The sequence below is a fragment of the Megalobrama amblycephala genome, linkage group LG23 (genome assembly GCF_018812025.1).
Source record: "Megalobrama amblycephala isolate DHTTF-2021 linkage group LG23, ASM1881202v1, whole genome shotgun sequence".
Taxonomy (NCBI): domain Eukaryota; kingdom Metazoa; phylum Chordata; class Actinopteri; order Cypriniformes; family Xenocyprididae; genus Megalobrama; species Megalobrama amblycephala.
This window is the reverse complement of record NC_063066.1, coordinates 10,620,834-10,634,039: the sequence shown is the minus strand read 5'-3', so window position 1 is coordinate 10,634,039 and position 13,206 is coordinate 10,620,834. Positions and strand designations below refer to the sequence as shown.

The 13,206-nt window shown below is 34.9% G+C and overlaps 2 protein-coding genes across 2 annotated transcripts; one reads left to right on the top strand and one right to left on the bottom strand.

Moving 5' to 3' along the window:
* Positions 1-2,738: 2,738 nt before the first annotated feature.
* On the top strand, positions 2,739-4,846 carry urp1 (urotensin-related peptide 1). Its single transcript, XM_048176413.1, has 5 exons — positions 2,739-3,007; positions 3,345-3,446; positions 3,545-3,585; positions 3,673-3,778; positions 4,604-4,846. The coding sequence occupies exons 1-5, from the start codon at positions 2,824-2,826 to the stop codon at positions 4,633-4,635; spliced, it is 465 nt and encodes a 154-aa protein (XP_048032370.1). The 5' UTR covers positions 2,739-2,823; the 3' UTR covers positions 4,636-4,846.
* Positions 4,847-4,980: 134 nt separating this feature from the next.
* Positions 4,981-13,206, bottom strand: clic2 (chloride intracellular channel 2). The gene is made up of 6 exons (XM_048176412.1): positions 12,980-13,206; positions 10,112-10,221; positions 8,979-9,104; positions 6,579-6,679; positions 5,835-6,004; positions 4,981-5,746 (listed from the first exon to the last, which is right to left on the bottom strand). The coding sequence occupies exons 1-6, from the start codon at positions 13,031-13,033 to the stop codon at positions 5,588-5,590; spliced, it is 720 nt and encodes a 239-aa protein (XP_048032369.1). The 5' UTR covers positions 13,034-13,206; the 3' UTR covers positions 4,981-5,587.

The following is a 13,206-nucleotide window of genomic DNA, read 5'->3' as shown; positions in this document are numbered from 1 at the left end:
TTAAATTTTGAGAAAAAAGTCGAAATAAAATGTTGAGAATAAACTCGTTAAATTACGAGAAAACATTTTGTTAAATTTCAAGAAAAAGGTCGAGATAAAATGTTGACAAAGTCATTAAATTTCGAGAAAAAAGTCGATAAAATGTTGAGAATAAACTCATTAAATTACGAGAAAAAAAACTTGTTAAATTTCGAGAAAAAAGTTGAGATAAAATGTTGAGAATAAAGTCATTAAATTATGAGAAAAAAGTTGTTAATTTTTTTTCTCGTAATTTAATGAGTTTATTCTCAACATTTTATCTCAACTTTTTTTCTCAAAATTTAACGACTTTTTTTCTCATAATTTAACAAATTTTTTCTCGTAATTTAACGACTTTTTTCTCGTAATTTAATGACTTTATTCTCAACATTTTATCTCGACTTTTTTTCTCGAAATTTAACGAGTTTTTTTCTCGTAAATTAACACGTTTATTCTCAACATTTTATCTCGACTTTTTTCTCGAAATTTAACGAGTTTTTTTTCTCGTAATTTAATTACTTTATTCTCAACATTTTATCTCGACTTTTTTCTCGAAATTTAACGAGTTTTTTCTCGTAAATTAACAAGTTTATTCTCAACACTTTATCTCGACTTTTTTTTCGAAATTTAACGACTTTTTTCTCATAATTTAACAAATTTGTTCTCATAATTTAACCAATTTTTTTCTCGTAATTTAATGACTTTATTCTCAACATTTTAGCTCGACTTTTTTCTCGAAATTTTACGAGTTTTTTCTCGTAAATTAACAAGTTTATTCTCAACATTTTATCTCGACTTTTTTTTTCGAAATTTAACGACTTTTTTCTCATAATTTAACAAATTTGTTCTCATAATTTAACCAATTTTTTTCTCGTAATTTAATGACTTTATTCTCAACATTTTATCTCGACTTTTTTTCTTGAAATTAATGACTTTTTTTCTCATAATTTAACGAATTTGTTCTCATAATCTAACGACTTTTTTCTCGTAATTTAATGACTTTATTCTCAACATTTTATCTCGACTTTTTTCTTGAAATTTAATGAGTTTTTTCTCGTAATTTAATGAGTTTATTCTCAACATTTTATTTCGACTTTTTTCTCAAAATTTAAAAAGTTTTTTCTCGAAATGTAACAACTTTAATCTCGAGATGGTTTTATTTTTTTATTATTGCTTGGCCCTAATCCTCTTCTGTACACTGAAGACTGGAGTAATGATGCTGAAAATTCAGCTTTGCCATCACAGGAATAGATTACAGTTTAAAATATATTACAATAGAAAACTGTTATTTTAAATTATAATAATATTTCACAATATTTCTGTTTTTACTGTATTTTTGATCATAAATTCAGCCTTAGTGAGCATGAGACTTTTTCAAGAACGTTACCAAATATTTCGACTCCAAACTTTTGACCAGTACTAGTGTATATTTCTTGACATTTCTTAACATAACTAATGAGCAAATACCAGAAGTACACTCTGATATATAAAATAATTAATAAATATATATACACACACTGTAAAAAATTATTTTCATGATTTGGTATCACAACATTTCTTTTGTCAAATATAAAACGCTTTGAGTACCCATAAAAAGTGCTATATAAATGTAAGGAATTATAAATCAACTTCAAAAATGAATGTGGTTCAGATAACAATATTTTAAGTTTCTGTTGATTAAACCAATCGCCTTCATTGCATTAATTCAAAATTTTAATTTCAATGAACTAAAAATTTTAAGGCAACTTACTTTTTTTAAGTTAAACCAGCAATTCTTTTTTACACTGTACATAAATACATACATACATGTCAAATATTGCTTTTCTCTAAAGTACACACACGCACACAAAAAGATGTTCTTTTATTATGTTCTTGTTGTTTTGTTTCTTTCTGTTTTTGGACACAAAGATGGTTGAAGATGAGAGATGTTATAGGGTCTAATACTTCCACCTGCAATTTCCGAAACTCAGAGACGACACAATCCATCACCGCACTACGCTGTTTGTTTATTTGGCACCAATCCTTTGTGTTGTATTATATACCCTTCACTTTGATAAATACAGCAAAAGAGAAACCAATAGCAATGTCCCAGGACACACGTCATCTGGTGCGTAAAAGGGCTTCTTGAATATTCAAGGATTGCTTTGAATGTGTAACAAGGATTGAATGTGACAGTATTTAACTTTGATGTCATGAATCATCCCAAAAATAAACAAATGCTTCGGTCCTACTTCAGTGTTCTAACATTTAAATTGATAATTTGATACAGTGCACTTTTTGCGTACATACATGTTTTTACATTGTATTTATATTATTAAAAATCCCTGCATGTAATTACTGTTGAGCCTTCCCTTACACCATAACCCACCCTTAACCTAACTATACCACCAAACCTACCCTAACCTTACCCATATCCCAACTCAATAGCAGCAAAAGTGTTTTGCAATACATGAACACAATAAGTGCATTGTACCTAACAATGATTTTTTTATGTAAGTACATTGTAATTAAAGACACCTAATATAAAGTGTGACCAATGAAACATCAGAGCAAATTTGAGATTAAAAATGATTAGAAATTTGTGCGTCATGCAGTGTAAGGTATCAGACATAAAGAATCTGAGGTGGAGGAGCAGTCATGATGGGTGAAGAGTAAACATTTGTTAGGGCTCTCTGTGCAAGCAGAGATAGGCTCTGTCTGAATTGACAGCACCCCCTTAATTGTGTCTATGACGAGAGAACATCACGTCAAAACCATTAACACTGGGATGGGGTGACATGAGCAGTATTGATCCCTTCAGGATAGATGGCCTCGGAAGATATAAAACTGAAGATGCCGGCTGGGGCAAGGGCACTGAAGACTGAAGTCACCCGCGATCCTCTCAACATGTTGTCACTGGCATTGCTCTACATTCTGGCCGTGGTTTGCTCTGTGCGGAGAACTCACGCACTGCCTCTATATTCAGACACGGCACTGCCACAGCAGGAAGGTAAGATCAACTCTGTGCTTTTGATAAGTTGGCAAGCTCACGATGTTTGTTAGGGCTGAACGTCAAGCTAAATGTATGATGAAACCTTGACTGTACATTTATTAGATGCTAGGTTGATCGCTGAGTGCTTAACGTCTCTTCTGCTTTCAATGTAAATGTTAAAAAGAAAGTGGTGAAATGCAGTATAGGGATAAATCTGACAAAGACCCACCGACATGGAAACAGAGGAGATATCTGTTTTTGGACAATAGTAGAAATTCAAACTAGAGTTTTTTTTTTATTTTTATTTCTTTTTTAAATGATTAACAAAATCAAAATATGACATTTGGTTTTGCAGAACTGATTCAGAAACTGGTGGCAGAGGTTGAGGAAGGACAAAGTAATGATTTAACAGAGCAAAGGGACATCAAAACTGTGCTCCCTGTCCTGCTCCAGAGAGGTGAGATAGGGACTCCTGGGTACTTGACACATTTACTGTGTCGTTAGAATAGGTGCACATTTTTCCTGCAGCCAAGTCATGTTTTTCTGTCTTTCTAGGTACAAAAGAAACTTTGCAGCAAGAGAAAATGAATAACATGGTATGATTGTACTCTTTGTAATGAATTTACAGTTCTTTCTTTCTTCCTTTCTTGTTTGATAATAAATAATTATGTCTGTGTCTTTAGGTGGATGACTTAAAAGCAGTTGTCTTAAAACTAGCAGCAGCTGATAACCTGCGTTCTCAAGGCTATGTACGATCTGAGCAAAACTTGCCCAAAAACAATAAGAGAGGTGAGTCGTCAAAGAAATGATATGACAAGTATATGAAATATCTCCAGTTGGCCAGTAATGTTTTTATGAATTTTAACAATGGAATGTTGTGAGAGCATGAACGCAAACAAATGTGAACGAAGCTTCGGGACAGTTGACAGGATAGTGCAGCATTGTCACAAGAGATGAAGCATTGGCAATTTAAATGTTCAAGCGCAAGAAGATGCAAAAGGAAACTCAATTCTTTACTCACACGCTGTGTGTAAAATTTTGTGCGTACACATCTGAAACACACACCCAGAAAGCTGCGTCTCAGACAGCACCCAAATACTGAACTGAGTTCTCTTTCATGTCTTCTGGTGCTTAAAATGACAAATTAATAAAAAAATAATCTGTCTCAGCGAGTATCCTAGTAAACATAGTCGGTTTTGGCTTAAGTGAACATAAATAGTAGAGAAAGATGTCTACCAGTATCAGTGTATTGGATACATGCATTAGGTCTTAAAGTGACAGCAGCCTAATATTTCTGCTGTCAAGTGTTATTTTACATTTGATTATTCAATGTCTCTACCTGAAAACTACTGCTACTTGTCTTTAATAATGTTGACATAAATTTATATTATTTAGGCTAGTACTTTTAGCTGTGGTATCCAAATTGGTATAGAGAATTGTGAATTTTCACTGGTATCTAAAATTTGTGTTTATGTATACTTGTATAATTTTAGAAAATTTTAAAACAATTACGCAATACAGATTTTATTCATATAAAGAATATGTCAAGGATGACATAATGTCTTTATATCCTTATTATATTACTAATCAAAGTTTTTTACCTTCCCTTTACAGCCTGTTTTTGGAAATATTGTGTTACAAACTAGAAATTAATCGGCTGAGATGGACGAAGGACCAGCCTAACATCACTTCATGTACAAACACCTAAAATGTATGCCTTTGATTTTCCCCATGAAATATCCATTCAGCTGCCTTTTGACATTGTGAATATTGTTTTATATTTATATATAGTAATCTAACAGGAATATGAATGTATTTTTATCATAAATGAAAACGGACCTAGAACTGCAAATGTAAAATAAATATAGTCTGGGTAAAACAGATCAGTTGTAATATTTGTGTATTTTTTGTTTTTCAATCCAGTCATCACAATCTTCCATCAAAGCTCTGGATATGCTTCACATTCACATAAAAAGAGAAAGGCAAACTGATGATATGCATGATATTAATTTTATTTTATGTAACATATGAAAGAAAGCAGTTTAATTTTTTTTTATGTCTAACAATGGTGTTTGTGCAGTTCATTCGTCACAATAACCCTTAATACTAAACAACCATTACTCATTGACTTATGTACTGCACATGATTTGTGTTTTCAACTCATTCTTACAGATGATTAAAAGATATACATTACATATAACCGAATATACCCTAATGAATGTAAAATACATATATACATTATGCACAAAAACAATACATGCCGTTAGAAGCACAAGAAGCTTTATTCGGGAGGTTTTAGATGTTATAGGATATTTTGCGAATGATCTTGAGCACAATAGGTGATTGTGCTCAAGATTGTTTGCAAAAGATCCTATAACATCTAAAACGACCAGAATAAAGCCTCTTTGACATTAGCAGTCACTCAAAAGTATTCTAGTAATCTAAGGGCTCTGAGATCACAGGCACAAAGAAAGTGCATCAGCAAACTGTGTGCGCCTTTTGTGTTTGCTGTAATTTAAAACTGTGAACTTCAACTAGAAACTGCAATGTTAAACTATTTACACTATTTAAACATTTATTCCCTCATTAATCTGAAGTTCAGTTCCTCTTGACCACACTCAGATAGGTTTTCTCAATTTCGATGTCAGCTGGACAGGTCTGGCTGAACTCTTCTCTCTCATATGCATTCTGCAGGTAACGCCACACCCCAGTGAACTGAGCAGGAATGTCAAAACTACAGTACTTCCTGGCAGCAACCTACAAAACCAAGAAGAGAATGAACACATCATAATTATGTTTAAAATTAAATAGCTTTATAGGCCTATGTATGTGTGTGTCTGTTGACCTTGATGACGTGTAGCTTTGGTAGCAAGTTGCAGTCTGCCAGTGTCAAGCGGTTGCCATCAAGGAACTTTCTTGTGGATATGCTGATGTTTTGATCTAGCTCATCCTGAAGTGGAGTGTTCAGATAGTCATCCAGACGCTTGAACTCCCTCAATAAGGCTTTTTCATGGACTGAGGAATCAAATAATAGAGAAAACATATTTAAGAGCTCATATAGTGATATAGTACATTACAATACTGATGCACAGTTTCTATATGAGTATTCGGATATAAATCAGAAAATGGTCATATTCTGTGATTATTATGTAAGTGTTAGAAATGCATTGTTAAGTAAATGGTTACTGATCATGACAGTGAAAATCTTAATAAAATTGCTTGTATCACTCCGCTTGTAGATAATGCATAGTTCCAGTCTGTGGTGTGTATTTTTTATGGACTCTTTCTGCAGGTTACATCGTTACACCAGTAGGTGGCGACAAATTACGGTCTTTATGAGTGACCGTTCATTCAACCGATTTGTTCCAAAAAAGCTGATTCATTTAGAAACGACACAAGCGACTTATTATGAATGAGTCATTGCAACGGTTCTGCTTTTTGGCAGTATTTTCGCAATATTGTGTCTAAAATGTAAGTTCCTCAATATTAATTTCTTTATGAATCAAACTGTTGTATAAAAGCAGTATCACACACTCATGATGCTTCCATGATAATATATTAAATTTAATATATAGGTCTTGTAACTCACAAGCATTGTTTGGGCTGTTCTTGATAAATGCAGAAAACTTGGCAAAAATGTCAGCACCAACATCAAAAGACTCCTTGTAGCGGGGGCTGAGATGAGGATAGCTGATAGGATAAAACAGAGGGAAATATTTAAAGCGTCACACACCTAAAAGATAGACTTCCAACATTCACATAATAATGCTGACGCTCAAAAAACACTTATGCTTAACCATGGTACATAATGCATGTTAAACAGTCCGTATGTCTTTCCTTTTTAAAAATGTCACCAATATTTTGTCATATACACTGCTGTTTGGGGTCAGTCTTAACAAGCTTACCAAGGCTGCATTTATTTGATAAAAAATAAAGGATAGTCTTTGATATTGATGATTCACACAGCAATGTCAGTGTGTCAGATATTACTTAAATGGATAGATCACCCAAATATGAAAATTATTGCATAGTAAATCCTAATGTGTATATGACTATCTTCTATCAGACCAACACAATATATAATCTCGCCCCTCATGCACTACCGTTATAAAGCTTGGAAGAGCCAGGATATTTTTAAATTTATATATATATATATATTAATATTTTATGTACTCAAATTGAATTATGTCTCATGTTTAACCACTATAAGTGCCAGCGGTAAATCCCTGAAGCACTGGCCGAGATGAAGCAGTTCTCGGCGCGTACACAAGCACTGAACGGCCGCTGATGCCCTGGATCTCGCATCTCCGAAAACGTCAAAACAAATTGTAAAATAGGCGCTATTATTAAATATGAATCACATATTTCAGGTCTAAACAACTACATTCTCGCCTAAAAAACTATTAAAACTACAGTTCGGGGTACAACAAGTAGTATTCTCAAAAATTACGGTGGATTTGCTCGTCCGCCATGACGGTCACTTCAAGCGGAGTGATACAAACGGTGAAAAGGTAGGAGGAGTGCTGTTATCAGTGAAATATCGCACGGCTATCAGCCAATCAGCAGGGACGTGCACAGGGGGGTTGCTTAGGTTGCCCGGGCAACTGCCCATATGCCCTTCTCGACTCACGTTGCCCTTCCGAGGTGGAAAAAAAATAATAAAAAAAATCGTACAATGGATGCAGAATTTCACGTAGGCCTAGATAAAAAAAATAAAAAAATCGCAAAGCCTCATTCACTTCCATATTCGCGCACCCGTCCGAAAGTGAAAGTCAGTAGGGGAAGGGCAAACTCTGTTTACTTGGCTGCAGCGCTGCACGCGACCGGCACCTGAGCTGAGCCTGCATGAGCGGCACTAGAAGGAGATTGTCGCGGTTGTCGAGTGAGACGACTTAACGTTGTCGGAAAGTAAGGTTATAATCGTTAACGAAAACGAACGAAAAAACGAAAACTAGGTGGGAAAAAACCTCGTCGTTAACTGAAATAAAAATAAAAAGGAGGCATTACAAAAAAACGATAACTAACCAAAACTGTCCTTAGTTTTCGTCTTTGTCAATGTCTTTCATTTCCCTGTGTCTCTCACTCACGAGTCTCTCTCACATACTCGCGCGCACACCGCGCCTCCATGAGAACGAGTGTTGGAAGCAAGTTCGCGAAACGTTGGTATCTCGTGAAAACCTTTACACAATCACACATTAAAAAGTGGTATAAAAATATTTTTAATTCTGAATATAATTTTGTCAGTGTGTTAATGTCGACCTGAGAAGCGATTGTTACTTTAAGTTAACTAGACGCAAGTTTGAGGTAAAATGCACTTGGGTTGTCGATGTCAAAACACTATTTAAGCTGTGATTCAAGTAAGGAATAATTGACGACGGGCCGTTGAATTATTAGAAAAATAATGCACACCTGAGGTGGTGATTCGGTCAGGACTCGAAGCGGAGTCAATTATTCCGCTTATACCACGGTTATTCTCAGTCCTTCATATAGCCCGTGAGTTGAGATGTGTTGGTAGGGGAGTGCCCTTTTTTTAGGTCAGAGCAACTGCCCCTCAAAATTCCTGTGCACGTCCCTGCCAATCAGATTCGAGAACCAGACAGAACTGTTGTATATATATATATATATATATATATATATATATATATATATATATATATATATATATATATAAACGGTAGAGCATGAGGGGCGAGATTTTGAAGCCCAAAAAAATGTATCCATCCATCATAAAAATAATCCATACGGCTCCAGGGGGTTAATAAAGGCCTTCTGAAGTGAAGCGATGGGTTTTTGTAAGAAAAATATCCATATTTAAAACTTTATTAACTATAATAACTAGCTTCTTTTGGGTGAACTATCTCTTTAAATGAGTGCAGCCATGTGACTTATGACAGAATAAATAACATTAGAATGCCTCATTGTGAAAGTTTTTTGTCAATGTGAAGCCAGTATGTTTGATATAGCATGAGCTCATAGGCATGCACAATACCGAGGAGGGGCGAGTGTGGTCTCCAGGAACTCTTCGATCTTAATGAAGTCGGTCTTCAGCGTGCCATTGTACAGGAGGAAAGGAGGGTTGGTACCTGGAGCTAAATCCTTTAGCTCTTCTGGCTTCCTATAAACAACACAGGGTGGAGCAGAGCAGAGGGAGTGTAAACCACAGGGTGCGGACATGGTCAACATGAAGTCATTTATTCTGTACTGAGAGTCTTTGAATGAGACCTAAAGTGATTAATGCTGCTTTAAAACAGTATTAAACTCATTTAGCACTCAAAGAACACGGATATGGGAGTGTCCAGCTGCTAAATAGATTTAGAGGAATTAGATGGGAACAGGGCAATGGGAAAGTTTACACTGCCTTCATCCTGTTTGCAGTACACCTGCTGTACTTTGAACGCCCCCGGTGTTATCAAATACAGTCCTTGCTGGTCCAGAATTCCTCAGATTTCACTCTGTCTACTGAATTCCATTCTATGTGATAGCCTTATCTAGGGCCAGATTTACCTCATATTGTGACATTGGCAAATACGCCCGGCTCAAATATGCCTATGTCACCGCTGTCGGTCGGAAACCTTGTAAGACCATACTGCTACTTTTCAGGAAATGTCACTGTTTTTCTTATTTTAATAATTAAACAATGTGTTGTTAAAGTTGATATTGTGGTTTTATATATGATCATATAGCCTATTGCATATAACATTATATTATTTTTTGCAGTTTTTGACCAGCGAATGTCCTGTTTTTTTGTTGTTTTCAATACAAGGCTGTGCAATGTTAGAGCTTTAATGTAAACAGGTCGCATGCTGTGTTCATCCAATCAATGACACCGACACGGCAAATATGCAAATAAGAATGTTAACCCAGGGTTTAGCAATGTACAGTGTGAAATGTCATCTTACCAATATCCAGGTTTAATTGTTAACCCTCAATAAATTATGATCTGTGTGAAATGTGATGCAAGATAACCCAGGATTTGGGGTTTAGAATAACCCAGGGTTAACTAATTAAAATGTGACAAGCCCTACTGAATTTCTACTGAATTCCATTCCATTTCATAACCTTTTCATCATGGGGGCTGTACATTTCAGTTTCAGTGAAATGAAAGCTTAAAGTGATGCTTACTTCCTCATGTCAACGGTGGTTACTGTGAACTTGACTCCTTTCAGCCAAAGAACCATGAAGAGTCTCTGGCAGAAGGGACAGTTCCCCACATTCTCTCCGTCATGACCCGCCTTGAGACAAAAAAGAGAAATTCATGGTCAGTGTCAAAGTTTCACAGACCAGACACTAGGTTATTATAGATTATAGATAGATTTCCTTAAAGGGTTAGTTCACCCAAAAATGAAAATTCTGTCATTAATTACTCACGCTCATGTCGTTCCAAACCCACAAGACTTTAGTTTATCTTTTGAACACAAAAATCTTTTTGATGAAATCTGAGAGCTTTCTGTCCCTCCATAGACAGCTACGGATGTACCACTTTGATGCTTTAAAAGGTTCATAAAGAACCTGCTTCCCTGCTTCCCAGGTTAAAAACAAACCTCTTCCAGAAGCTCAAACATGCTGCGTAACACATGAGAATGAATCTTGTTGGTTCTTGTACTCGTCGAGCAAACATGTTTGAGCTTCTGTTTACCGCAACTGATGTGTGAACTGATGAATGTTTATATGTGAATATTAAAAGCTTAAATCCAATCTGTTCATCATATAAAGCAAGGGGCAGAAAGCTCTCAGATTTCATCAGATTTCTTTGGAACGACATGAGGGTGAGTTATTAATAAAATAATTTTCACTTTTGAGTGAACTAACCCTTTAACCCTCATGTTCTGTTAAAACTGTTCTATATGTTCTTTGTTTGGTGTCCCAGAGACACTGTATTTAAAAAACATTAATAATACATTTGAAATCAACCTTTATTTCCTCTTTCAATTCTTTTCATGTGTTTTTCTGACTTAAAGGGATAGTTCACCCAAAAATGAAGTCTGTTGTTATTTGCTCAATCTCATGTTCCAAACCTGTATGACCTTCTATCTTCTGTGGAACATAAAAGAAGATATTTTAAGACTGTATCAGTATTTTTTGACAATAAACTGATAGTCATTGGACCCCAGCATTCTCCAAAATATCTTCTTTTGTGTTCTGCAGAAGAAAAAAAGTCTGGAACAATATGAGGATGAGTAAATGATGACAGAATTTTAATTTTTGGGTGAACTCGTCTTTTAATAAAAACCCGGTAGAGGCAGAAATTACTTTAAGGTTTAAACGATCTGTTAGAGAAAAATAAAGAGTGAAGTTTCAGGAACCTGATATTTGAATCACTATGTTTACATGCATATCTAAGAAAGCTGCTTAGGACACAAATGGCACTTGTGTTTATATGCACTGGTATTACTCTGTCATATAGTGTACACTACCGTTTAAAAATGTGGGGTTGCTAAGATGTTTTTGTAAAAAGTCTCTTATACTCACCAAGATTGCATCTATTTGATAAAAAATATAGTAAAAGAAGAAACCGTTCTAATATGATGACTTCAAGTTTAAAAGAAAATATCTTCACTGCCACTTCAAATTTGACAGAAATGCAGGTTTATTAAACCGTTTTTTCTTAATTCTGCTTTTCTTCCAGTAGAAAAGCAGAAATGGTACTGATAATTTTCTGCCAGGATCCGTTAAGTAACAGACATTTCCTTTAACCCTAAATCACAACATGTCATTCGAAATACTGAAAAGTACTGAAAATTGTTTCTTATTAACAAAATTGATAACTTATTAACAACAGTATATATTTTTGGACCATGACAGTATAGCATAAAGAGACAATGTTTGTGTTTACATGATGTTTCAGAATGTTTCTGCAAAAACCTGAATAAACATAAGATATTTAAACATGTTTGGGGTCTCTCAGACCCACATCGGTCTATTATTATTATTATTAATATTGATGGATAGCTTTTATTTTTTAATAAATGTGTCCCTCCCTTCAAAAAGAATAGGGCATAAATAGTCCATGTTTGTATGGTTGTGGGAGGGACGATTCAAGAGCTTGATCCAAGGAAAGGAAAAGCAGGAATTGTCTAGAAGAGGGAGATAACAAATCTGAACAATGCCTCTACCGCCCATAACGCAAATCTTTTTAAATAAGAGCACAAACAGTTGCACTATAAATAACTTCTGTAATAAATGGTGACCATCCACAAAGCTTTGATGATCTTTGGATCTAAAGGTCACCGCAACATCCATATCCTCCTCATTTACTTCATGAACTGTAGCTCAGCTGACAGTTATGGGATCTATAACATAAGCGTGTTTATGGGTGTGACGACAGCGATCCAAGAGCTGTCAGTCTTTCACTGTGTGTGCATGTGTGGTGATAAGATGATCCCAGTGTGTGTCTGTTCTGATAAAGAGAAGCGTAAAGGCGAACAGTCAGTCTACGGTACACTGTATTAAACTGTATTCGCCCCAAATCAACCTCTGATTCATGGTGCACAAATGGAGACCGTCCCTGATGAAAAGCAATGACAGAGCACTGGAAGATCTTGGTGTCTAGAGTACTATTCAACAAAACAACTTGGCAACCAGCTCATGTATAGTCCTTTTATGATTTTTTCAGTCTATAAGAATGTGAAGTAGAATATAGTCTCCTTTCCTGTCTATCAGAAAAAGAAAAAATTGGCATAATATGTGGAAAATAAGAGGCAAATGGTACTTAAACTATATTATTAACTACAACAATTTGATCAAAAGTTAAAATAATTGAGTTTAACATCACTATTCCAACAGTAATGATTACATAATGTTGGACTTGATCAATATTCAGATTAGTGGTTTAGTAGTTTATTTGAATTGTTGTTATAATTATTATTATTATCATAAATAAATGATATTTTTATATTTAATATTATTTGATCCTACAATTCTGAAAATGTACTTACTTTATCGGAATTTAAAAATCTGACCAACTCAAACTTGTAAACTTGAACAACTGACCTTTATGAAGAGCTCGATTCGTGGTTCTTTATCCGAGTCTTGTCTGAGTGCCATTTTTTTCCAGCAGGAAAAAGAAAAGTCCAAACCTTCGTGAAAAATATTCCACAAATTAACCAGAAAGCAGAAGATCCCCAAAAGTTTTGTAAACAGCTGTAATGTGTGCAAGTGTTCAGAGATGAAAGTTAGTCAGACTCTCGCTGTCTGCTTTCTCCCTCCGGCAACACACT

Excerpts from the sequence above, each read along its gene's own strand:
- clic2 (XM_048176412.1), bottom strand. The coding sequence starts at position 13,033 with ATGGCACTCAGACAAGACTCGGATAAAGAACCACGAATCGAGCTCTTC. Across the intron at positions 9,105-10,111 it reads ACCACCGTTGACATGAGGAA|GAAGCCAGAAGAGCTAAAGG; the intron begins GTAAGCATCACT and ends TGTTGTTTATAG. Across the intron at positions 5,747-5,834 it reads CAAAGCTACACGTCATCAAG|GTTGCTGCCAGGAAGTACTG; the intron begins GTCAACAGACAC and ends TTGGTTTTGTAG.
- urp1 (XM_048176413.1), top strand. The coding sequence starts at position 2,824 with ATGGCCTCGGAAGATATAAAACTGAAGATGCCGGCTGGGGCAAGGGCA. Across the intron at positions 3,447-3,544 it reads CCCTGTCCTGCTCCAGAGAG|GTACAAAAGAAACTTTGCAG; the intron begins GTGAGATAGGGA and ends CTGTCTTTCTAG. Across the intron at positions 3,586-3,672 it reads AAGAGAAAATGAATAACATG|GTGGATGACTTAAAAGCAGT; the intron begins GTATGATTGTAC and ends CTGTGTCTTTAG.